At 40.6% G+C, this 27717-nt stretch overlaps 1 protein-coding gene across 1 annotated transcript in view; it reads right to left on the reverse strand.

Moving 5' to 3' along the window:
• Positions 1-3: 3 nt before the first annotated feature.
• LOC143035182 (uncharacterized) overlaps positions 4-27717 on the reverse strand; it is a 29749-nt gene continuing 2035 nt past the window's right edge. Inside the window, exons 2-6 of the mRNA XM_076201857.1 lie at positions 21523-21715; positions 12079-12269; positions 2910-3037; positions 2368-2551; positions 4-2202 (exon numbers count right to left, since the gene is read on the reverse strand). Of these exons, the coding sequence (XP_076057972.1) occupies positions 2420-2551; positions 2910-3037; positions 12079-12269; positions 21523-21715 (644 nt within the window). The 3' untranslated portion in view covers positions 4-2202; positions 2368-2419. The remainder of the gene's footprint in view (positions 2203-2367; positions 2552-2909; positions 3038-12078; positions 12270-21522; positions 21716-27717) is intronic.

The raw sequence follows: 27717 nt of genomic DNA on the forward strand, positions 1-27717 counted from the left end.
AATAATACACAAATTGTATGTTAATTCTTTTATTTACATTTATACATCAAGGGCTTTTTCACCCCTTACAAGGGAGGTAGCCAAAGTCAAAGGCATAAATCCACTCCCACCCATTTCATCCCCACATATTTCACTTCCATTCACCACCCCTCCCTCTCTCTTTTCTTGGCTTCTCCTGGATGACGGGTTATCCCTGCATCTTGCCCACTGAGCTGGGCCAGAAGCAATGCAGCAAGACACAATGCATCCACAGCAAGGCCACTTCACTTAATCAATGCCCTTCCTCTCTGTCTCCTCATGAAGAAAAAGAGAAATCCTTTCAGGCAGCATAAAAATATAATTCATTCATATTCCCTCACCTCCCATCCCCCACCCACTCCTTTCTATGCATCACAGCATCATCTATACACAAACATTCTCCACTCACCCTTATCTTCTGTCTTCTCCTTTCCTCAACAGACAATCCCCTCTTTCCCAACGCCCCTTTTACCCCCATCTGTCCATCCCATCCTTGATCACCTCCTCATGTTCACTCCCTCTACCTCTGCCTTCCACACCTCTTTTATTATTCTTCACACATTCTTTCTATGTGTCCAAACCATCCTAATTCTCATCAACCTTATCTCCCAACTCCCTTTCCACCCCCACTCTCCTCCTCACCTCCTTTCTCACTCTATCCAGTCTAGCAACCCCTACCATACTTCTTGGGCATTTCATCTCAAACACATTTAGAATCTTCCTCTTTTATGTTCCACGTCTCTGCCACATACAGTGCTGTCAGCACAATCACCCCTTCATATAATATCCTCTTAGCATCTATTCCCAAATGTCCATTCTCATTACACTTTTTAACTCCCCAAGGCATTTACTTGCTTCTTTTAATCTACATTCTACCTCCACCTCCATTCCTCCCTTTCCTGCCACACTCATCCCTAAGTATCCAAAGTCATCCACTTCCTCCAGTCCCCTTTAATACTCACTTCCATTCTCTCCCCTTGCACATTTCATCACCTTACTTTTACCCACACTTACCTTTAACTTCCTTCCCTCACACACCTCCCCAAACTCTGTCACTAACTTCCTTAATACCTCCTCTGATCCTGCCACAAGTGTAGTTCATCACCAAATAACAATTGGCTTATCTCCCATTTTTCTCCATTTTCTTTAACCATCTCTAATCCCCAGGCCATTACCCTTGCATTTACCTCTTGCACCACCCCATTCATATATAAATTGAACAGCCAAGGTGACATGACACATTCCTGGCAAAGTCCCACCTTTACCTCAAACCACTCACTCTCTTTCTAATTCTATCACAGACTCTACTACTATTGTAAAAACTCTTGACTCTTGACTTCTATCAACAGCTTTCCTCTTATCCCATATATCTGCAACACCTCCCACAGTGCCTTCCTGTCTACCCTGTCATAAGCCTTTTCCAAATCCATAAAGGCCCAATGATGTTTTATAAGCAGTGTGCACTGTATAACTGTAAAGACTAAACTAAGGCAATATAAAGTATAAATTCAATTAGGGTTGTAGTTGGAGTTGGTATAGTTTTATAGACTGACTCCAGAGGCCCCTTAATTGCTTCTGACTCCAACTCCACAGACCTGCTTCCAAGGGAGGTAGCCAAGTCAAAAGGCACATACCAACTCCCATCCATCACCCATTCCTCCCTCAAATCTTAGCTCCTTATGGATGACGGGTCATTCCTGTATCACACCCACTGCCCTGGGTCAGAAACAATGTAGCAAGACACAGTACATCCACAACAACACAGCTTCATTTAATTGGCAAAACCCCCCCTCTCCATTCCCCCATGTAGGAAAAGAGAAGACAGGGAGAAATCCCTTTGGGCTATGTCAAAATATCCTTCACACATAACCACACCCTACCCCCATCCCCCATCCCCTCCCTTCCTTGCATCTCAGTATCATATTGTTAACATTAATGGCTAATAATCTACATTTTCCTCATATTTCCCCCCTGGAATCTTGAAAATTCAAGGGTAAGAATATTTCAAATGGATGATTGACTTGTGCAGTAATGAAATTCCTATACACAAATTTTTACATCCACTTTCTCACATAGCAATGACTGTTACTTATTCATTATTATTATTTAGAGATGAGGACTTCTGGGACAGACACCTTTGGTGAAGATTTGTGGAGGCTGGACAATGACAGGCATACCTTGTGTCTGGTGAGAAAAAGGTGAGAAAAATCATTATTATTATTATTATTATTTTTAACTTTCATAGTCTACAACTTTTTTCTTATTTCTGCCAATAATAAATCAATTCAGTTTCCTATCATACTTAAAAATACTTTTACAATACTACAACTCCCATTTGTATTTTCATACCCTTCAATGAAAACCTTCAGTAGATCATTACATCTCTTAAATCCAAACTAATTCAATTTCTCTGAAATGCACCCCAATTCCTTGATATGTAATTGAATTGTCTCTTGCATTTGGCCTTCAGCAGTGCACCAAGAATGTGATGGATTGGGTCACCACTGCAGTTGGTAACAAACTCCAATAGTAACTGGAAAATAAAAAAATATGTATGAATATTCGCCATAGTCATTCCTCTGTTTCACCCTTCATTGATATTCATGCCATACATTTGTTGCGACTATTGCCACATAATCATATTCAGCTTAAGAAAACCTTTGTGCAGCAAATGGGTTCAATCTACCTCAGTTTTCTCCTTCAATGTTATCACAATTTATTCTGGTTTTTACCTTGTAACTTCATGTAATCCTTATGCAGTGTAACAAAAAGCCAATTGCTCTAGGATATTTGTTAAAATTCATGAAAATAGTTGCAAAGTTGGTTTAGAGATCAAAATTTGATATAGTCAAAATGGCCCCCCATAATAATGACACATTCATGACACTTACATCATGCAATTTTTCTTTCTTACGTCCTCTGCTGTGCACCAGCTCATCAATGCACTCATCCATTCCTGGTAAATTCCTTCCAAAGTCAATCCATTTAGAATCCAAATTTTCTGAGAGATACTCATAGACTGAAAAGAAAATTTGAATTAATGAAATAAATTCAATTCCATGATGAGGCATCACTAAACCTAATATTATTTACATACATACATATATAAACAAAGGCTTTTTTCCCCTTACAAGGGAGGTAGCCAAAAAGGAAAAGGCATAAAATCATTTTCACCCATTCCATCCCTGAATACACTCCACACCCCTCCACCCTCCCTCTCATCTTAGCACCTCCTGGATGACGGGTCATCCCTGCACCTTGTCCACTGCCCTGGGTCAGAAGCAGTGTCGCAAGATGCAGCTCATCCACAGCAAGGCCGCTTCATTAAATCGGCGACCCCCCCTCTCCGTCACCCCATTGCATAAAAGGAGAAGACGGGGAGAAACCCCTTTGGGCTGCGTCAAATTTTACTCACACATACTACCTCACCACCCATCCCCCCACCCATTCCACCTCATGCAATCACAACATCATCCATATACAACCATTCTCCATTCACCCCAGTCTTCTGTCCTCTCCCGTCCTTTCTCAACAGACATTCCCCTCTTCCCCCGTGGGGCTACAAGGAGAAGGATGCCTAGTCCCAATCCCCGTCCCTTTCTTCTCGCCTCTAGCAGTATTCTTTTCCCCCACCACAGAAAAAGAATACTCAGAGAAATGGTACAGGACAGCAACAAGGGGTTGGGGGACAGCATAACGGAGGGACAGTCGTAGTATAAAAGTGTCATAATTTCTTTATGAACAGAGTTTTCCTCTATCATAGACAAAATGATGTGTGGCTCTGGTCCATAGGGGCACCCCATATAGACCCTAAAGTATCAACTGCATGCTACTTTGCCACAATAACAAGCAGCCAATACCCCAGACGGGGTGTGAAAATATAATTAATCTTTAAATGACATAGATACATATACATGCATCTACCAAAGGCTCTTCCCCCTTACAAGGGAGGTAGCCATTTAAATGATATACTTTATTATAAATGATGCACCCCAAACATTCATTATTATTATCATTATCAATAATGATAATGCTACTTTACTTTTGACACAGAGCAGTGGGTGAGAGGCAGGGATGCTCCATCATCCGGGAGGAGCCAAGATAAGAGGAAGGGAGGGGGTGAATGGGAGTGGAGTATATAGGGATGGAATGGGTGGGAGTGGATTTTATGCCTTTGCTTTTGGCCATCTCCTTTGTAAAGGGGGAAAAAGCCATTGGTATATGTATGTATTAATATCATTATTCTTTCCCACATATCTGCCTTACCACAAAAATCTGATCCACACAACACCTACCTGTCCTAAACTCATACAGTTCTTCACCAATTACTCCCTCTATTCCTCTCTCAATCCTCTTAATCAAAACCCTCCCGTAAGCCTTCACAACTACAGTCAACAAACTGATCCCTCTGAAACTACTACACTCATACTTGTCCCCTTTTCCCTTGTAAAGTGGAACTACACAGGCACTTCTCCAGCACTCTACCCTCTTTTAGACAAATATTAAGCAACCTCACCAGCCAGTCCACCATCACTGTACCTCCCTTGTTAAGACATTCCTCATGACACACATCTATCCCAGGTGCCTTATCTGCTCAGTATTTTAATAACTGCTTTCACCCCATCTTACCTTATTTCTCCTCCATTTTCCTCATTCATCACGGTCATTTTCTTAGCACCTCCCACTGCAACCTCCTTCACATTTAGCAACTCCCTAAAATACTCTGCCCATCTTCCATTTACTGCCATCTCTTCCATTATCATCTCTCCATCTGCACCTTTTACTTTTTCTTCTATACTTGATTCACCTCCCCTTCTCTTAATTTCTTTCCAAAAATTTTTTTTATTACTTTCAAAATTTTCTGTCATACTCTTACCCCACTTCACATCTGCTCTCCTCTTTGCTGCCTTCATCTTGTACTCTACTTCTCTTTTCTTTTCTTTGTACCTTTCATACAATTCTCTAGTCCTATTTTGTAACCAATCTGTGATTGCTCACTTCTCTTCTACAACCTTCTTTGCTTCATCATCCCACCACTCGCAATCTTCCTTTGATTTCCTCCTATCCTCCTTGCTCCACAACCATCTTTGCACACCTTGTGACCTTCTCCTTGAAATATCCCCATTCCTAGTTCTATTCTATCCTTCAATCCCACTCCTCTCAGCTTCTTGTACTTCTCCTTTTCTTTCTCTTTAAGCAGTTTACTCTAAGCTCCTCCCTACCTTCTGTCCTTTTCCTCTTTTTCCATCTATCATTCATTCACAACTTAACCTTCCACCAAAAAATTATCTGATACTCTCTCCTCTTAGACCATATATATCCAAAATTCTTCCTACTGTTCTCCTGGTTACCTATAGTCCATTAAAGCCCCATCTACCACCATTCCATCCATCACCCCCTCCCATGTGTACTTATGCTTAACTTTCTTCCGAAACACTGTATTTGCTATCATTAACTCTCTCTCTAGACACATCTCCACCATCAACTCTCCACTACGATTCTTTCCTGGAACTCCACATTTCCCAACCACTCCATCAATTGGTTCATTTCCTACCCTAGCATTAAGGTCTCCCAATACTACTACATTGACGTTCCTCCCTAATCCCTCTATGCACTCATTTAAATCTATCCAAAAAGCCTCCTTTTCCTCTACACTCTTCTCACTACCAGGCCCATATGCACTTACAAAAACCCACATCTCCTTACCCAGTTTCACCTTCATCCACATTAACCTTGAAGAAACCTCATTCCACTCCAATACACATTTACCTATCTCTTCATTTACTAGTATAGCCATCCCTTCTCTCCCTTGTCCTCTCTTCACTCCTAAGAACCTCTCAAATCCACTCCCAAACTCACACTTGCCCCTCTTTCTCAACTTAGTTTCACTCAACACCAACACATCCATCTTTCTTCTCACAAACATACTGCCCATCTCTTTCCTTTCACTCTCATCTGTACCACATCCACACACATTAAATGACCCAAACTTTAATAGACTGATTGGAAAACTCCTAGACCCTCTTATGCCTTCGTTTTTTTTAGGAATGTCCCCTGTGGGGCTACAGGGAGAAGGATGCCAAGTCCTAATCCCCGTCCCGTTTTAGTTGCCTCTTACAATTCAAGTGGGAAGACTTGGCAGTATTCTTTCTCCCCACCAATATACCAATTCTATATTGCCATGATATTCTATTTCTATTTTTTCCAAACTCCATTATATTACATTTCTTGATGTTGAAGTTCACTTTCCACTTTTGACTCCATTCCCAGACTTTATCCAGGTCTTTCTGTAGTGATTCTCAGTCTTCCTCTGTACTTACTTTCTTTTGTGGTTTTGCATCATCTACAAAGAAGTTCATATAACATTCCACACCTTCATCCATGTCATTTATATATATATGGCAAACATTATCGGAGCCAATACAGAACCTTGTGGGACTCCACTTATCATTTCTTCCCATGTTGAGTTTTTGTCTCTAAGTACCACCCTCATTTTTCTCCCTTTCAAGAAATCTTCCATCCATTCCAATAACTTTCCTTGTACACCTATTGTTTCAATTTTTCTTAGTAGCACTGTATGGCACAGAAACATGGAACATAAAGAGAGGAAAAGTTTAAATGTGTTTGAGATGAAATACCTGAGAAGTATGGTAGGGGTTGTTGTTGTTGTTGTATGGTAGGGGTTAATAGGTAGGATAGACAGTACTATCTCTCATTAACGGACTAAAAGGGGGGTAACGGTGTCTGTTGATGTGAATAATCTGTTGATTTGGAGTGGTTTTTGGGTGGCATAGTGATTGCACGCACTATACAACAGCACCAAAAACACCAAAAACATAGCAAAAACACCCCAAACACAGCTAATTAACGTCCATTAATGAGAGGTATTACTGGAGTGAGAAATGAGGAGGAGAGCAGGGATGGAAAAGAAGTTGGGAGATAGGGTTGATGAAAGAGTATTGAATGGTTTGGAGACATGGAAAGAATGAGTGAAGAACCATTGGTAAAAGATGTGGAATGCAGAGTGGATGGAGTGAACAGGAAATGGTGACTAAGGATGAGATGGATGGCTTGGATAAAAGGGGTGTTGAGAAAAAGGCAGATGTCTGTTGAGGAAGGGAGAAGACAGAATTTCAAGGGTGAGTGGGGAATGGTTGTATATGGATAATGCTGTGATGCATGGAAAGGAGCGGGTGGGGATGGGGGGTTAGGGAGTGGTTATGTATTTACCTAGTTGTATTATACGGGAAGGGAGCTATGCTCGTGGTGACCTGGCTTTGTATCTTTCAGCATAAAGTTTTTTCTTAAAATCTTGAATAGTGTTTGCACACACTGTTTCTTTTTCTAGATTAGTCCAGATATCCAGCACTCTGTATAGGAATTTTTTTTTTTTTTTTTTTTTTTTTTTTTTTTAGATATCTTCTATAGTTATCCTTTTTGAGTTTCTTTATGTGTCCTCTTGTTTTTCCATTGTCACTTTTTAGTAAATCATTCCTATCAAGGATTTCCATTTGTTTCATGATTCTATATATAATTATCAGTATATCACCTCTTTCTCTTCTCTGCTCCAGTGTTGGTAATTCCAATTTGGATAATCTTTATTTGTATGTTAAATTGGAAAGAGCTGGTGCCAACTTTGTTGTTGCTCTCTGTTTTCTTTCTAATTTCTTTATATTCTTTTTAGTACTGGGTGTCCATTGTGTTGCTGCATATTCCAGTTTTGGTCTTATTAATGTAACTAATATTTTCTTAATCGTTTCTTCATCCAAATAGTCAAATGCCACTTTCAATAACCTTAATAGGTTGAAGGTTTCTCCGACTATTTTGTTGATATGTTTGTCCGGTGTCATGTCTTTGCTGATTATTACTCCAAGGTCTCTTTCCAAGTTCACTTTTTTTATTTCTTCTTCACCAATTTTATAATTATTTTGATATTCTGTTTTTACTTTTTCCAAACTCCATTATACTACATTTCTTTATATTGAAGTTCACTTCCCACTTCTGAGTCCATTTCCAGATTTTGTCCAGGTCTGATTGTAATGATTCACAATCCTCCTCTGTTCTTACTTTCTTTAGTATTTTTGCATCATCTGCGAAGAAATTCATATAACACTCCACTCCTTCATCCATGTCGTTTATATATATATGGCAAACATGATTGAAGCCAGCACTGACCCTTGTGGGATACCACTTATCATTTCTTCCCATTTCGAGTATTTGTCTCTACTACCCTCAAAGATCTGTGTTAGAGATTCCCCATTTTTTATATTTAGTGACTGATCGAGAGTATGTTTTGGTTGGTCTTCCTTCCTGCATCTTTTGTTATAGCTCTTGTCTTAAAGTCAAAATGTATTATTCCCTTTGGCTTCTTTTGGAAATTTGAATACAAAAAGATATACCGTAAATATAAATTGTTATTTCTTGTGCATTTATGAGTTTGAAATGTATTACCTATTTATATACCAAGGGCTTTTCCCCCCAGGGAGGTAGCTAAAGTCAAAAGGCATATTCCCACTCCCATCCACCACCCTTTCCTACCTCCCATCTTAACTCCTCATAGATGATGGGACATCCTATTTCCCTGCCCTGGGTCAGAAGCAATGCAGCACAAGACAGAACATCCATAGCAAGACTGCTTCACTTAATCAGCAACCCCTCTCTCCATTCCCTCATGCTGAAAAACAGAAGACAGAGAGAAATCTCTTCGGGTTGCATCAAAATACCATTCACACATAACCATTCCCTAACTCCCCCCTCAAAATCCCCCACCCCTAATCTTCCTTGTTTCACAGCATCATCTATACACCGCAATTCTCCACTCACCCCTATCTCCTGCGTTTGCCCTTCCTTCAACAGACATTCCCCTCTTGCTCAATGCCCCATTCAGCCCATCCATCTCATCCTCAGTCATCCCCTCATGCTCACTCCCTCTACCTCTGCCTTCCACACCTCTTTTACTAATTTTTCTTCACACCTTCTTTCCATGTGTCCAAACCATCCCATTACAGTTCATCAACTATCTCCCATCTCCTTTTCCACCCCTGCTTTCCCCCTCACCTCCTCATTTCTCACCCAACCTTGTAATCCCTACCATACTTCTGAGACATTTCATCTCAAGCACATTTAAACTTTTCCTCTCTGCTTTTCTTAAATTCCATGTCTCTGCCCCTATCCAGTGCTGTCAGCACAATCATCCTTCATATAATCTCCTCTTTGCATCCATTCCCAAATGCCTATTTCTAATTCCACTTTATAATCTCCCATGGCATTTACTTGTTTCTCTCAATCTACAATTTATCCCCACTTCCACTCCTCCCTTTCTTGCCACATGCAACCCCAAGTACCAAAAGCTATCCACTTCCTCTAGCCTCTCTCCTTTAAGACTTCCTTCCAAATTGCTCCCATTATTCAAAAAAATTAAATATTCAATCATTTAAGAAATACTTAATATCCAAGCTTTAATATGTGTTTTTTTCTTTTTTATAAACAGTCAACAGCCTCAAGTGAAGGTGATAACACATTCAATGGAGAAACTAGCTAAGCCTGCAGCTGTTTATTAGCCCTCTTTGTTGAGATGCAGAGATGACCCATCATCCAGGAGGAGCCAAGATAAGAAGGAGGGAGGGGGATGAATGGGATTGGAGTATGTGCGGATGGAATGGGTGGGAGTGGATTTTATGCCTTTGTTTTTTGGCTACCTCCCTTGTAAAAGGGAAATAACCATTGGTATATGCATCTATTATGCAGATTTATGGGATAGGAGGAAAGCTTTTGGGAGCTGTCAAGAGTTTTTATGAGAGTAGTAGAGCATGTGTTAGGATTAGAAATGGAGAGAGTGAGTGGTTTGAAGTAAAGGTGGGACTTCGTCAAGGATGCGTTATGTCGCCCTGGCTGTTCAACTTATACATGGATGGGGTGGTGCGAGAGGTGAATGCTAGGGTAGTGAGTCAGGGATTGGAGATGGTTAAAGAAAATGGAGAAAAGTGGGAGGTGAGCCAGCTGTTGTTTGCGGACGACACTGCGCTTGTGGCAGGGTCAGAGGAGGGATTGAGGAAGCTGGTGGCAGAGTTTGGGAGAGTATGTGATAGAAGAAAGCTAAAGATAAATGTGGGTAAAAGTAAGGTGATGAGATGTACAAGGGGTGAAAGTGGCAGTAGACTGGAAGTGAACATTAAGGGAGAGCGACTGGAGGAAGTGGATAGTTTTAGATACTTGGGTGCAAGTGTAGCAGGAAAAGGTGGAGTGAAGGTGGAGGTAGAATGTAGATTGAGAGAAGCGAGTAAATGCCTTGGTGGTTTAAAGAGTGTAATGAGGAATAGACATTTGGGAATGGATGCGAAGAGGAGACTGTATGAAGGAGTGATTGTGCCAACAGCACTGTATGGGGCAGAAGCGTGGAACATAAGAGAAGAAGAGAGAAGGAGTTTGAATGTGTTTGAGATGAGGTGTCTGAGAAGTATGGTGGGGGTTACTAGGCTAGATAGAGTGAGAAATGAGGAGGTGAGGAGGAGAACAGGGGTGAAAAAGGATTTGGGAGATAGGGTTGATGAAAGAATATTAGGATGGTTTGGACACATGGAAAGAATGAGTGAAGAAAGACTAGTAAAAGAGGTATGGAAGGCAGATGTGGAGGGAGTGAACATGAGGGGACGTCCTAGGATGAGGTGGATGGATGGGGTGAAGGGGGCTTTGGGGAAGAGGGGAATGTCTGTTGAGGAAGGAAGGGAGAGGACGGAAGACAGAGGTGAGTGGAGAATGGTTGTATATGGATGATGTTGTGACTGCATGAGGAGGAATGGGCGGGGAAGTGGGGGGTGGGGTAGTATGTGTGAGTAAATTTTGACGCAGCCCGAAGGGATTTCTCCCCGTCCTCGCCTTATATGCAAAGGGGGACGGAGAGGGGGGGTCGCCGATTAAATGAAGTGGCCTCGCTGTGGATGTACTGTGTCTTGCGACACTGCTTCTGACCCAGGGCGGTGGGCAGGGTGCAGGGATGACCCGTCATCCAGGAGGTGCTCAGATGAGAGGAAGGGTGGGAGGGGTGTGGAGTGTATTTAGGGATGAAATGGGTGGGAGTGTTTTTATGCCTTTCCCTTTTTGGCTACCTCCCTTGGAAGGGGGAAAAAGCCTTGGTATATGTATGTGTATGTATATGCATCTATATTCCACACATAACCAATTTAGCAGAGCTGGGTGTGTTATCGCTGGACAGATAGTATGTTACCACCAGACAGGTTGTGCATTACCAAAATATCTGGGGTGCATTTCCATGTGGAAAGTTGTGATCTACATTTTGGAGGCAACGTGAGTAGCGGAGCAAGTAAAACCTGTGGACATATGCTTCTCAATGGTTGTCATGTTATAAGCACCAGGTGTCCTAAGAGGTCAAGGTCAGGTTAGCCTAATTCCATTGTTAAGTGGGACTCCAGTCGGGTTTTGGTTAGACTTGACGCTCAACAGCCGTACAGTCCTGCTGCTGCAATGTACACAACATCATATGTCTTGATATCTATCTTCCCATAGTGTGATGTCCTGTGACATGTAGGTGTGACGTCCTGTGAAGTATAATATATCTTCTTCCAATAGCCATCAATGCATTACCAATTTTAATTGGAGCGGTAATGTTACTGCGTATGTGTACATGTATAAACACACACACAGTATGTATACTCAAATTTTTCAGTAATGCACTACCTCTCTGGCAATAATGCACCCAGCTATGCAACTAAGTTTGAGTCACAAATAGATTTCTTATTGTGCTGGTACTTACTGATACACATCTTCTGCTGAAAGGCCTGCTTGTCTGTATTTCAACCTACTATCCCAGTACCAATTTATCTTAACTATACAATCCCATCTACTCACTAGTTTGTTTCTGTGGCTGAAATCTAATTTCATTGAAATACAAGCAATAAAGTTTCACTTCACTGTTCAGAATGGCTCCAAGCAATCATAATTACTTCCTTATCAACTTCAATCACAAAGTGAATCAGACTTCATCCTGGTCAAATGATAAAAGAAAATTAACAAAGTGTAGAAAACAGCTGTTTTGAAACTCACTTTCTATAAGTGGCTTTGACATCTGAGACCCTCTTCTTTCACTTTGTTCTTGCACTAGGGGAACTGTAATAACACACTTGCATTTTAGGTGCTCTGAAGATGGAAGTGACTTCTTGTAAAGCTGGATTTGATGTTTCACCATTTCAGTGTGAGTTCCATTTTGTCTACTTACACTCTCAAGGATGTCTACTCTGAAACAAAATAAAGACAATTAAGTCCAAAATTCCCCCATCTCCACGAGCAGGTGTAGCCCCAAGGGACTGGAACCTGGTCTCCAGACTTGGCTAAGGTCACTATTCTCATTCCCAAATTCCCAGCTATCTCCCCAACTTATTTTTTTGTTTTTTCATGGAAGTAGGTCAGTACCCCAGCAGCTGCCCTCCCTCTTCTTCTATTAACTGGCGACAGAATCTAGCCCAGGCCCATAAACATCACCTGCATGCACATGGGAACAAATTAAGAAAGACTGTGTCTACAGGATGTGAAGAAATACAGCTTTCCATATAGATGCATAAATACTTTGAATAGCTTTCAATAGAAGGTGATATAGCCCAAGTTCAAATAATACATGAATTCTAATCTAGATATACATACATATAACAAAGGCTTTTTTGCCCCTTACATGGGGGGTAGCCAAAAAGAAAAAGGCATAGAAACCACTCCCACCCATTCCATCCCTTACATACTCCACTCCCCTCCACCCTCCCTCTCATCTTGGCACCTCCTGGATGACAGGTCATCCATGCATCCTGTCCACTGCCCTAGGTCAGAAGCAGTATCGTAAGACACAGCACATCCACAGCAAGGCCACTTCATTAATTCGGTGACCTCCCCTCCTCTCCATCCCCTCATGAAGAAAAGAAGAAGACAGGATGAAATCCCTTCAGGCTATGTCAAATTATTTCTCATACATACTTCCTCACCCCCATCCCCCACCCACTCCCCCTCATGCATCACAGCATCATCCATACACAACCCTTCTCCATTCACCCCTATCTTCAGTCCTCTCCTGTCCTCCCTCAACAGACATTCCTCTCTTTCATAATACCCCTTTTACCCCATCCATCCATCTCATCCTAGGGCGTCCCCTCATATTCATTCCTTCCACCTCTGCCTTCCACACCTCTTTTACTAATCTTTCTTCACTCATTCTTTCCATGTGTGCAAACAATTCTAATACTCTTTCATCAACCCTATCTCCCAACTCCCTTTCCACCCCTGTTCTCCTCCTCACCTCCTCATTTCTCACTCTAGCCTAGTAACCCTTAACCCCTATCATAATTCTCAGACATTTCATCTCAAATATATTCAAACTCCTCCTTTCCTCTCTTATGTCTCGTGTTTCTGCCCCATACAGTGCTGTTGGCACAATCACTCCTTCATATAACCTCCTCTTAGCATCCATTCCCAGGTGTCTATTTCTCATTACACTTTTTAATCCACCAAGGCATTTACTTGCTTCTCTCCTATCTACACTCTACCTCCACCTCCACTCCTTCCTTTCCTGCCACATTCGCATCCAAGTATCTAAAACTATCCACTTCCTCCAGTCTCTCTCCCTTTATGTTCACTTCCAGTCTGCTGTCACTCTCTCCCTTTGTACATCTCATCACCTTACTTTTGCCCACATTTATCTTCAGCTTCCTTCTTTCACACACCTTCTCAAACTCTGTCACTAATTTCCTCAATCACTCCTCTGATCCTGCTACAAGCGCAGGGTCATCAGCAAACACCAACTGGTTTATTTCCCACTTTTCTCCATTTTTTTTAACCATCTCCAACCCCTGACCCACTACCCTTGCATTCACCTCTCGCACCACTCTATCGATGTATAGATTGAACAGCCAGGGTGACATAACACATCCCTGCCAAAGTCCCACCTTTACCTCAAACCATTCACTCTCTCCATTTCTAATCCTGACACAAGCTCTACTATTCTCATAAAAACTCCTGACTGCTCTGAACAGCTTTCCTCCTATCCCATATATCTGCAGTACCTCCCACAGTGCCTTCCTGTCTACCCTGTCGTAAGCCTTTTCCAAATCCATAAAAGCCCAAAAAACATCCTTACCTTTTCCTATAGCTTTCTCACATATCTGTCTTACCATAAAAATCTGATCTATGCAACCTCTACCTGTCCTAAAACCACACTGTTCCTCACCAATTACTCCCCCTGTTCTTCTCCTAATCCTCTCAATCAAGACCCTCCCATAAGCCTTCCCAACTACACTCAACAAGCTGATCCCACTGAATCTACTGCACTCACACTTGTCCCCTTTTCCTTTGTAAAGAGGGACTATTCTGGCACTCCTCAGTCCTCTGGCACTCTACCCTCTCTTAAACAAACATTAAATAGCCTCACCAGTCAGTCCACCATAACTGTACCTCCTTTCTTCAGACATTCTGCATGGCATCCATCCAGACCAGGTGCCTTACCTGCTCTCATCATCTTAACAGCTGCTTTCACTTCATCTTTCCTTATTTCTCTTCCATTTTCCTCACTCATCACTCTCATTTTCTTAGCACTTCCTGCTGCAACTACCTTTCCCTCCCTATCCTCCTTCACATTTAGCAACTCCCTAAAATACTCTGCCCACCTTCCTCCCACTGCCTTCTCTTCCATTATCATCTCTCCATCTGCAACTTTTACCTTTTCTTCTCTACTTGATTCGCCTCCTCTTCCTCTTTTACTTTCTTTCCAAAACATTTTTTTATTACTTTCAAAATTTTATGTCATACTCTTACCCCATTTCATATCTGCTCTCCTCTTTGCTTCCTTTATCTTATGCTTAACTTCCCTTCTCTTCTCTTTGTACCTCTCATACAATTCCCTCGTCCTAATTTGTAGCCAATCAATGAAAGCCTGCTTCTTCTCTTCTACACCCTTCTTTGCTTCCTCATCCCACCACTCACTACCCTTCCTTCTATTCCCTCCCACCCTCCTTGTTCAACACACCTCTTTGCACACCTTAATCTAGATATGATAATTGGAAATCAAGGATATAGATTAAGTTGGAGCTGTACATGAATTTGAGGCTACTATCCAGTGCCAACTAGGTGTGATGAATTGGAGTGTAGGAGATGGGACCTTATGAGCATTACTCCTTTCCTGTATACTACAATTATGTAAATTAGGTAAATACACATCCCTGAAATACAATACAAACCACAATTGGTTCTACCTAACATGCATAGCATTTTCCATCATAAGAGTACACAATAAATTGGAGCTGCAACTGACACACAACTCAATAGAATAAAGGAAATTACAAATGGGTTAGAAATTAATATATAAGAGTTTACATGCAAGAGAAAAGGAATTTTGAAAGGGGTATTGTAGATAAATGCATAGATGAACCAAAATTATTCTACAAGTTCATCAATATACTACATAGAGGTTCATCAATATACTACATACTACATACAATATACTATAAAGGACATGGAAATAAAATTTAAAAAAACATAGCTACAGAAGAGATCTGAAAAAAAAAAAAACAGTTTTTCTTATAGAGTGGTAGACACTTGGAACAAACTGGATAAGGAAATAGTGTGCACAAAAACCATTCATGAGTTTAAAAGCAAACTAGACACTGCAAGATACAAAGGCGGGACACCACGAGCATAGCTCCCCTTCCCGCAAAATACAACTAGGTACAACTAGGTAAATATGGGTATTGACTTATGTTATCATGCAGTATTAATTGTTTGATAGTATGCAGCCATTATTCTAGGGACTGTTTTGGGGTGCCTCTACAGACTGTAGCCAAATATCATTCGAGTCTGTTAAGAGTAAAATCTCTATTCATAGAGGAGTAATGCTACTTTTGTACTATGACTGTCCCTTCTTTATGCTGTTTCCTTTGAAGTTGTCCTTTACCACTTCTATAACTACTTCTTATAGCCTGTGGTGGTGGTGGGATTGTGCCAATTTGATTTCCATGCAAGTTCATAACTATCAAGTCTTACATTTTTTGCATAAGTCTTACGTAATTTCTATGATTTTCAAGTCTTACAGCGCAAATTGAAAATCTTATGCTTTTTCTCTACATGTGATGTGTTTTTAATGTGTTTGTTTGAAACAATTTGAAATAAATTACCCTTTTCAAGTGTTCCTACTGTGTCATGTGTTTACAATGTGTTTTCATTCTGCATTTGTTAACAAGTAAATATTGAATGACAAAAAAAAAAAGTTGTTTTCTTATGGTTTAATTACCATTTTATACACAAACTTATTGTCTCTAATGGAAAATCTTCTGGCAAGACACCACAGTAGCTCGACAGGTATGCAAGTTGTATAAAGGGCCATTTACACGGTCGAACGGTTTGTCAAATCCAGTTTGTCAAAAAAGTGTTTGAAGTGATTTTTGACCGTGTCAATGGGGGTATTTGGTTGTCAAACACATTAGACAAACGTGTTTGACCACCAAATACCCCATTCACACAATCAAACATCACTTCAAACACTTGTTAGACAAACCGGGTTCGACAAACCGTTTGACTGTGCAAATGGCCCTTAAGGCAACAAAGTGGGACAGCATGATGGGACTATGGGTCCTGCTCTCAGTATATTCATCTTTTGAGAATTCAGTTCATAATAGGGTCTGGGAGGAGAACTCCAACTAGTACCCTAACAACTGGGTCATTAAATGTGCATGGTTATGGTACAGATATAAAAGGGGTCGAAATTGGCAGGTTCTGAGATGGAAGATGGATATGTTGAAGTTGAAAGCGAGGGGTAATTTTGAGCTTGGGAATGTGGTGGGGAGCATCAGTAGTGATGAAGGGGTGAGGGAGGGAAGGAGTAATTCTGCTCTGCTGGTAAGTGAAGAGATCGGAAAATACATGGTGGAGTGGAGGGAAGTATCTTCAAGGTCAGTGTGGAAGATGAAACTGAGATGAGAGATGTGGATTTTTGTGAGTACATATGGACCTGCTAGTGAGAAAAGTGAAGCGGAAAGAAAGGTCCTTTGGATAGATTTAAACATGTGTTTAGAGACTTAGGAGGAATATGAATGTAGTAGTGTTAGGGGATCTCAGTGCTAAAGTAGGGGATAAGCCAATAGATGGAATAGTAGGGATACTTGGAGTGCCAGGAAAGAATATTAGGAGTTAGGATGTTGGAGGTATGCTAAGGGAGTTAATGATAGCAAACCATGTTTAAAAATAAAGTCAAGTATAAGTATATATGGGAAAAGGTGGTGGACAGCACGGTGGTTGATAAGGCATTAATGGCCTATGTAGTGATATCACAAGGAAGAATAAAGAATTCTAGACATTCATATTTTCAGGGAGTGTCCAATGATTTTTTTGGTTGAAGAGAAATTGTGAGTGGAGAAAAGTGGAAGAAGATGAAAAGGATGGGAGGTAGAAAGGTGGATAGTTAACAAACTGAATGAGAAAGAAAAGAAAGAATACCAGAAGAAGCTGATGGGTGTATGGGAGGTGGTGAGGGAGAGAAGGGAGGTAGAAGAAGAAAGGGTATGTTTTAAGGAATGAACTGATGAAGTGTACAAAGAAGGTACAGTGAGACCTCTCATTAACGGACGTTAATTAGCTGCGTTTGCGCTGTTTTCGCTGTGTTTTCCATGTTTTGGAAACACAGCTAATTAACGTCTGTTAATGAGAGGTTTCACTGTATAAGGGATATAGAGAATGGGAGAGGGTAGATTAGTAAATGGTGGGAGGAAGAGATGAGGGCAGTAGTAAAAGAGAAAAAGTGAGCATATTGGACTGATTGCAAATCAGGACTAAGGTAGCACATGAGAGATACAAGAATAAAGGAGAAGCAAAACATAAGGTAAGGGAGGCAAGCAGGAGGGCAGATGTAAAATGGGATAGGAGTAAAACAATTTTTTTAAGGAATAAAAAGAGGTTTTGGAAGGAAGTGACAAGTAAAGGGGGAGTGAGTCAGGTACACAGGAAAAAGTAAAAAGTACAAATGGATGTTAATGGAAGTGATGGTGGTAAAGGGAAGAGGGGTAGAGTACCTCCCTTATTCAAACACTTCACCCAACTTCAACCAAGTTAGGTGTCTTTGGATACTGCTACATAATCTATCAATGTCCTATCAATCACCCTTCAGTCCACTACCTTTCCCATGTATACTTATTCTTGGCTTCCTTCTTACACACTGTTTACTATTACAACTCCCTTTCTAAACACATCTCCAATATCATCTCTACACTAATATTCTTTCCTGGCACTCCAAACATCCCTACTATTCCATTTATCAACTCATCCCCCTGCTCTAGTATTGAGATCCCTGAACATATTCACATTCATCCCAAAACTCTCTAAACACTCTATTAAATCTATCTAAAAAGCATCTTTCCTCTTTTTCTCAGTACCATGTCCATAAGCACGCAACTAAACCCCACATCTCTCATTCCAGTTTCACTTTCACCCACATTTACTTTGAAGACACTTCACTCCACTACACACTTTCCTATCTCATCACTTACCAGCAGCGCTATGCCTTCCCTCCCTTGTTCCCCTCATTACTCTTGACACTCTCTCCACCATACTCTCAAACCTAAAATCACCCCTCCCTTTCAACTTAGCTTAATTTAGTGAGAACACATCCACCTTCCTTCTCACAAACTGCCAGTCTCTTACCTTTTACTCTTATCTCTACCACAACCATACACATTTAATGACCCAATTTTAAAATTCTGGTTGTAGGTCTCCCAGACCCTCTTATGCCTTGAATTCTCAAAGGATGAACAAACAGGAAGCAGTAGTCCTAGTCCCATAATTTTGTCCCTCTTTGTAATCATATCTGACTCCCAATAAAAATCCCCTCTACCAGAGTTGTAGGGGTGGTCATAGTAGTGGTTAAGGACAATTTCAAAGTAGGGACAGCTGTAATACAAAAGTAGCATCATTCCATACTGAGTAGAGGTTTTACTCCAACAAATAATGTATGGCTTCAGTCTGTAGTTATTCCACCTACTCACCAATATCATTGCACTCTTGTACAAATTACACAGTGCTGGATGGAATGTCATTATCAACTGGGTGCCAAGTCATATCTGTGTCCATGACAATGACCTCACCAACACAGCAGCAGCAGCAGCTGCTCGCCAGTGTCCCAGGGTCAACATCCAGGTCCCTCCCAGCAGGAGCCAGATCAATTCCGAACCAGGGCATTAGCACGCACGCAGTGGCACCTCCAACACAGTCTGGAGGCAGAGATTTCCCAACAGGCGAGGTGGTATAAGCGGATGACAGCATATGAACCTCTAGTACTCCCCCGCTCCACTCCCAGATGGGTAAAAAAGGCTGATCTTCAGGCTATGTCTCAAGGACCATTGCTTTTGGCAATTGAATCCCCAGTGCACCATGGAAGACTGTCGGTGCAACCACTGCCGTGCCGAAAATGCCAACTTCTTGCACTACCTGAGCGACTGCCCTGCCACCTCTTTCCTCAGATTGAGACCACCGGTGCCCCCTGAAGGTCTTGTGAGCTCCTTCTGCCACCTCCAAAGCTCCTATGGGCTCTGTCAACTACTAGAGCTAGTGTCTGACATCACTCTAACAGCTGTAGCCTCTTTTCTCCACTGTCCCCCTCCATGCTCCTCTGACTAACTACACCATCTCACTTCCTCTCTGCAAGGTGTGTCTTCCATAAACATCACCACACAGGCTCAAACAAAGCCCATTGTAGTGACATTTCCCTAAAAAAAAAGTCTGTAGTGGCAGCCCTAGTCTCTAAAACAGTGGGTGCATGCTACCATGCAATCACTTCTGCATGACACTATGCAGTCATTACCCCAGTATTGATTGAAAACATGCAAATAGAATCCACATAATTGGAGAAATACCTGTATGTGTGTGAAGTCAATTGTGGAAGATGACCTTTAATGCCAAAAAGAGGCAAAATGTGGGAATTGGGGAAAAAAGATAAAAAAGACCATCAGTAAATTACTTAAGGAGATATATAAATAACAAATGCTAGGTATATACTGTACTTATCAACCAACCTTTTACTTTACTTAATTTTACTTTTATCATTCCACTTCTACCATGTGGGAATATCACAATGAAAGAAAAAAGGTCCACGTTTGAAGTTAACATGTTAAAATGGGAATGAAGATAGTATAGATAAGGTTGGCTTTCATTTCTACAGGGATATTTGGATGTTTCACGATTAGAGTAAATTAGTAACTAACACTGATGAGCTTCATGACCCTGGCTTCTATTTCTTTGTCCAGCCTTCAATCTTTTGTAGAAATGTTGACAAGGCATTTAAATTATCCTACTTGTTCTGGTTCAGTGTTGTTCATGCTATTATCAAGATTTGCAAACCTTCATAATTTCTGCTTTGCCAAGGCTGATGTTCATGTGTTAACTCTTAGGCCCCTTTCACACTAAGCAACTAGTGACCATCACTAGTTGCCAAGTGTGAAAGTCTCAGGCAACTGCAAGCAACCAGTGATTGTCACCAAGTTGTGGAATCTTTTCTCATCATCTCATTAGTCAAAAGAATGGTATCAATGGAGAAGGTGCTTCTGTTGGCTTTGCTGGTCAAGGAAAAGAGACTGTCAGTGACAGCAGCTGCCAGTGACAGTCACTTGTTACCAGAGTGGGCAACAGCCATAGCCTGTTGTGCAACTGGGCAACCGCAGTGACGTAGTGTGAAAGGCTCAATTCAAAATAATGGTCACTAGTTGCCTAGTGTGAAAGGGTCCTTACAAGTGGTGTTTAATTGGTAACAAGTTCCTGTAGTCTCCATCTTCAATTATAAAACTCTGGTCATCTGCAAACAGCATTTATGGTTTCTGGGTCTGGATTTCCCTGCTTTATTTTATCCATATAAACAAAGAATAAGAGCAGGGATAGAACACACCCTTGTCTCATTCCCAACTGCTATTTCAAACCAGTTGGTGGGTCACTTTGGCATGCAAACTTTAATCAGGCTGTTGCTGTACAAAGCTCTGATGTTATCCAGGAGTTGATTCCATAGGATGTACTGCTCCAGCACCCCATAATATCTTTCTGTTAAGTTTGCTAAAGGTTTTCTACCAATTTACAAAGACAAGAGTCAGCTTTTTGTTATGTTTGGTGCTCTGACTGAGTTGCCTCAGGGCAAAGATATATGCTCTCCCTTATCAGTGGCTCATTTAAAAAGTTTCACCCTGTACCTTGTGCAATAGAAAAGTAAATGAAAAATTAATGGAGACTGATTGAAATGCATTGGGCCCTGTCTGGACACTGTTTGTCCCTTTGGGTCTTCCAGGTGGAGGTGGATTTTGGAGACAGACTACAGTGAAATGATCCTCTGATGTTTGTTCCATGGGATAACCTCATGCAGGTAACCAATGATGATCCTAGCAAACATTGCAATAACATAACTGAAGTGACATGTACTGCAAACCATACACAGATAAGTTTTCCTGCATCATCTAATTTCTGTAACTAAAATATTTATACTAAACTTACTTGTATGGGCTGAGTAATCCTTGCTTCTCTAAGAGCCTGAGGAACTGGGGCATGGATGTGCATGATCCAAGAGATTTTCTTGATTTAATTACTTCACTATAATTATGACACAGCCTAGCAAGCTCTTCCTGAGTGAAGTTAAGCCAGGTGTGGCATATCTCTTCCTTAAAGTTGATATAAGCCTGATAAACTTCTGCAATATATTCACATGAATTATCAATCAATACAAGAAATTGACAATTAATTCAATTGTTGATTCAATTGTTTATAAAAACAAGTTTGGTGCAAGTTTTCAACATCTCCAACTTAATATAAATAAAAAAAATTATACAAATTTAATCTAGATGAGTGCAGAAAAAGAAAATACAGGTAGTTACCAACTTATGACTTACATTCTGATGAACCAGCTGAAGGTCAATATAGTTACATGTCAGTCTTAATTACATTAGTAAAAATCTTTACATAAACAATCATACCTCAGATTTGAAAAGTATTTGCATCAGTTCTTTGATTAATAGGCTCAAAAGCTGTGTCTTCAAAAACAAAGACCTGATCCATCAAACCAAAATGATGGCCTACAACACTAAAGAAGCTGGAACAGTTCCACCAGAAAAAGCTCCACTCCATCCTGCATATCAGCTGGGAAGACCATCATCTCAGGCAGTCAAGACATGTGACCCGCATGGAGGAAGAGACTACCTAAAAGGATCCTCTTTGGTGAGCTGAACACGGGAATATCCACATAGCTCCCCTTTATGACAATACAAAGGCTAGTTGAAGCAAATCCTCCAGACAACACACATCAACCCAAAGACCTCGGAGATGAAAGCAAATGTATGGACTGAGTGAAGACATGCCACTTGAACAGGCCTTAAGCTCTTTAAAGTCAACAGAAGAGTGGACACTGAGTACAAGGGCCAACAGAGGAAACACAAGGCTGTACAACCCCAGCCACCACCATCTTTTATATCTATCTATATACCAAGGGCTTTTCCCCCCTTACAAGGTAGCCAAATGAAATACATGTACCCACTCTTTCCACTCCCCTCCACCACCCTTTCCTCCCTCTCATCTTACCTCCTTATGGATGATGGGTCATCCCTGTATCCCACCCACCCCCTTCTGTCCCCTTATGCAGAAAAACAGAAGACGGGGAGAAATCTCTTCAGGCTGCATCAAAATATCATTCACACATAAGCATCCCCTACCCCCCCCATCTCCTGTCCCTCCGTTCCTTACATCATAGTATCATTTACACACAGCCACTCTCCACTCATCCCTATCTCCTGCCTTCTCCCTTCCTTGCCCAATGGACATTCCCCTCTTGTTCATCAAACTTTTCATCCCATCCATCCACCTTATCCTTGGTCTTCCCCTCAAATTCACTCCTTCTACCTCTGCCTTTCACACCTCTTTTACTAATCTTCTTCACTCATTCTTTCCATGTGTCCAAACCATTCCAATAATCTTTCATTAGCCCTATCTGCCATCTCCTTTTACACTCCCACTCTCCTCCCTCTTCATTTCTCACTCTATCCAACCTAGTAACCCCTACCATACTTCTCAGACATTTCATCTCAAGCACATTCAAACTTTTCCACTCTGCCTCTCTTAAAGTCTCTGAACCATACAAAGCCATCAACACAATAACCCCTTCATATAATCTCCTCTCTGCATCCATTCCCAGATGCCTACTTCTCATGACACTTTATAATCCCCAAAAGGAATTTACTTGCTTCTCTCAATCTATAGTTTACCTTTACCTCCACTCCTCCCTTTCCTGCCACATGCAACCCCACATACATAAAGCTATCCACTTCCTCCAGCCTCTCTCCTTTAAGACTTACTTCCAGCTCACTGCCATCCTCACCCCTTGTACATCTCATCACCTTGCTTTTACCCACATTTACGTTCAACTTTCTCATACTTTCCCAAACTCCATTGCCAATTCCCCCCTCTGACCCTGCCACAAGCACAGTGTCATCAGAATTGATTACAAAACTCCAATAGGGAAGAATGACCATGTTCTAATGGAATTCGAACTAAAAGAGCAAATAGACTTGAGAAAAAATGAGAAACATTGGAAAGGAAGACTAATGTACAACAAAATGAATTTTGAAAAACTCAAAAAATTCTTTTGTATGAAAATTAAGGTTCAACAAACACAAGGATTAACATTCGAGAACTTATCGGTCACAGTTTCTATCAGGTAGGGTTCTCAAACTGTGGAAATTTGAAGTTAGAAGATTAAGCTTTACCTTGAATTCCAAAAATGTAGGTCCCTTTCACTTGACATTTCCAAATTTGAGGTCAATCTAGAACCAGAGCTCTGGGTAGTCTGACGTGACGTTAGTGCAGGCTGTATTCGGAGGGACTCTTATGAGTTCGAAGAGCTCAAAAGGCCACAGGTTAATATTGACTTTAAGTAATTTCTCAAAGTTCAATCCCCGATTTATCAAACCCGAATTTATTACATAGCTTTAACAAGCAAATAAAGAGGAGGGGAGTTAAATCGTATCTTATTTAAAGTTACGATAGGCACAGTTCGAAGTTTCAGGAAATGCTCCTGATTCGAAAGTAAACAACACTTTGAGGGAAAGTTTCCCAAACGAAGGTAAGCACTAAGATTCCCAATAACAATTACCACATTTGAAGTGCAATCTGGGATAAATTCCTAAATGAAGACACAAAGATGGAAGAGGAATAGAATATACTAAAAGAAATCTATAACGAGGGAGTGAACAAATATGTACCACAACAAAAGCAAGAAAGTGTACATATAAAAAGCTGGTACAACAAAAAATGTAGTGAGGCTAAGGATAAAAGAGACAAAGCTTGGAAAAGATGGAAAAAAATGAGCAAATGGCAAACATACATAAAACTAAGAAATGATTATGTAAAAACACGCAGAGATGAAAAGAGAAAATATGAAAGAGAAATAATAGAAAAATGCAAGGAACAACCTAAACTATTTTACAGGTATGTAAATGGTAAACTAAAAAATAAACAAGAAATGGAAAAGCAGTGCCAGGAAATTATGAATATACAGAAGAAGTAGAAATGGCTGAAATTATGAACAATCATTTCTAATCAGTATTCATAATTGAAAGTTCACAGAACTGTGAGGGAATAGAGACATCCCCCCCCAATGAAGGAAATAACTGTAACAGAAGGAAATCAGAGACCAAATAAAAAAAACCTTGATGTCAGAAAATCACACAGTCTGGATGGAATTGCAAATTGGATATTGAAAGAATGCATAGAGGAGTTGATGGACAAAATATACAATATAATCAAATACTCACTCAAAGAAGGAAAGGTACCACAGGACTGGAAAAATGCAAATATTGTACCAATATATAAAAGAGGAAACAAGGAAAATCCAACCAACTACAGACTGGTCTCCCTAACAAGCACAATAGCAAAAATATGTGAAAAAGTTATTAAAAGTAGATGGATTAAAAATATGGAAGAAGAAATGTACTGAATCCAAATCAATCTGGATTTAGATGAGGAAGATCATGTACAGCAAACCTGATCTGCTTCTATTCAAGACTAATAGAAATAATACAAGAAAGGGATGGATGGGCAGACTGTGCCTTTCTAGACCTATAAAAAGCATTTGATAAAGTACCACACAAGAAATTAATAAGAAAAATAGAAGCAATAGGTGGAGAAAAATGAGGGTAGTAATTAGAGACAAATACTCGAATTGGGAAGAAATTATAAGTGGGGTCCCACAAGGTTCGGTATTGGCTCCAATCATGTTTGCCATATAAATGACATGGATGAAGGAGTGGAGTGTTATATGAATTTCTTCGCAGATGACACAAAAATACTAAAGAAAGTAAGAATAGAGGAGGATTGTGAATCATTACAGTTAGACCTAGACAAAATCTGGAAATGGACTCAAAAAAAGGAAGTGAACTTCAATATCAAGAATTGTAGTATAATGGAGTTTGGAAAAAGTAAAAATAGAATACCAAGAAATTATAAAATTGGTGAAGATGTCAAAAATGTGAACTTGGAAAGAGACCTTGGAGTAATAATCAGCAAAGACATGACACCGGACAAACATATCAATAAATAAGTCAGAGTAACCTTCAACCTATCAAGGTCAATGAAAGTGGCATTTGACTACTTGGATTAGGAAATGCTTAAAAAAATATTAGTTACACTAATAAGACCAAAACTGGAGTATGCAGCAACACTATGGACACCCAGTACTAAAAAGAATATAAAGAAATTATAAAGAATACAAAGAGCAATGGCAAGTTAGCACCAACTCTCTCCAAATTAACATATGAACAAATATTGTCCAAATTGGAACTACCAACTCTGGAACAAAGAAGAAAAAGAGGAGATCTGCTGACTATTTATAGAATCATGAAAGGAATGGAAATCCTAGATAGGGATGATTTATTAAAATGGGACACTGGAAAAACAAGAGGACACAAAAAGAAACTCAAAAAGGATAACTATAGAAGAGATCTGAAAAAAATTAGCTTCCCATATAGAGTACTGGATACCTGGATTAAATTAGATAAAGAAATAGTGTGTGCAAACACTATTCAAGATTTTCAGAAAAAAAAAAAAAACGATGCTGAAAGATACAAAGACGGGTCACCACGAGCATTGCTCCCTTCCCATATAAAATACAACTAGGTAAATACACACCAAATGGCTCATCTCCCACTTTTCTCCATTTTCTTTATCATCTCCAGTCCGTTGCCCATTACCTCCAGCACCACCGCATCCATGTACACATTCAACAGGCTTCTTCATGGTGTTTTAGTACATTTATGAAATAATTTTTAAACTGAACATTTATTTCGTTATAATTAGATTAGAAGGGAATTAGGCCAGTCCAACTGGGTAACTCTCTTCCAAGATAAAGACTCTGAAGGAGCCCTAGACATCTTTCAGAGAAGATGCCTTGAAATCTGCAAAACTATGGTGCCTCCAAAATCAACAATCACCAAGAAACAGAGAAAAATTATCCCAAGAGACAGGAAAAACCTGATGAAGAGGAGAACAAAACTAAGAGTCAAACTACAAAAGACCAACCATATACCAACCACCACCAACATCCAAAATGAACTAGAAGAAATTGAGAGGAAACTCATCCAGTCCCACAAAGACCAGAGGGCCCAAGAAGAATTACGAGCCATCTCAAATATCCAAATGAACAGCAAGTTCTTTTACGCTTATGCCAATAAGAAACTAAAAAGTACACCAACCATAGGACCACTTATAGATCCAGCTGGGGAACTCGAGAGCAACCCAACTAAAATGGCAGAGTTGCTCAGACTGCAATATGAAAGGGTGTTTAGTGAACCAAAGGACCATATGAAGGTAATTGATCCACATACCTTCTTCAACGAACACCAGGTGACGCCACACCAACTATCGTCAGTAGAGATTTCTACAGAGGAGATAATAGTGGCCATCAACAAGATTGCACCAAATGCAGCAGCAGGACCAGATGGTTTCCATGCCCAACTGCTAAAAAATTGCAAACACCAGCTAGCAGTACCCCTGAAACTGTTATGGAATATGTCCCTACAAACATGACATGTACCACAAGTCCTCAAAGATGGCACAATCACCCCTATACACAAAGGGGGTAGCAAAGGCATTGCCAAGAATTACAGGCCAGTGGTATTAACATCCCACTTAATTAAAATTATGGAAAGGGTAGTGCGGAAAGCCATCGTTGAATATCTGGAAACCATAGAGGCATTTAACAATGGCCAACATGGATTCAGACAAGGACGCTCATGCCTCTCTCAACTATTTGCCCATTATGATAAAATACTGGATGACACCAAAGATGGGGACAACGTTGACGTCATATACCTTGACTTTGCAAAAGCATTCGATAAGGTGGACCATGGGATCCTTTTGCACAAAATACGAGCACTTGGTATATGCGGAATCCTAGGCAAATGGCTCCACAGCTTCCTATCCGATAGGAAACAGCGAGTGAATGTACAGGGAACTTCTTCACAGGCAAGCAGTGTTGTTAGCGGTGTTCCCCAAGGTACTGTACTGGGTCCCTTACTGTTCCTCATCATGATAGGGGACATAGACAGGAACCTTAAACACTCTACAGCTACATCCTTCGCCGATGACACGCGAATCGAACTGAAGATACGTACACGACAAGATGCCGATAACCTGCAACAAGACCTC

The sequence above is a fragment of the Oratosquilla oratoria genome, chromosome 18, assembly GCF_046742065.1.
Source record: "Oratosquilla oratoria isolate Oo_2021 chromosome 18, ASM4674206v1, whole genome shotgun sequence".
In the NCBI taxonomy this organism is placed as follows: Eukaryota; Metazoa; Arthropoda; class Malacostraca; order Stomatopoda; family Squillidae; genus Oratosquilla; species Oratosquilla oratoria.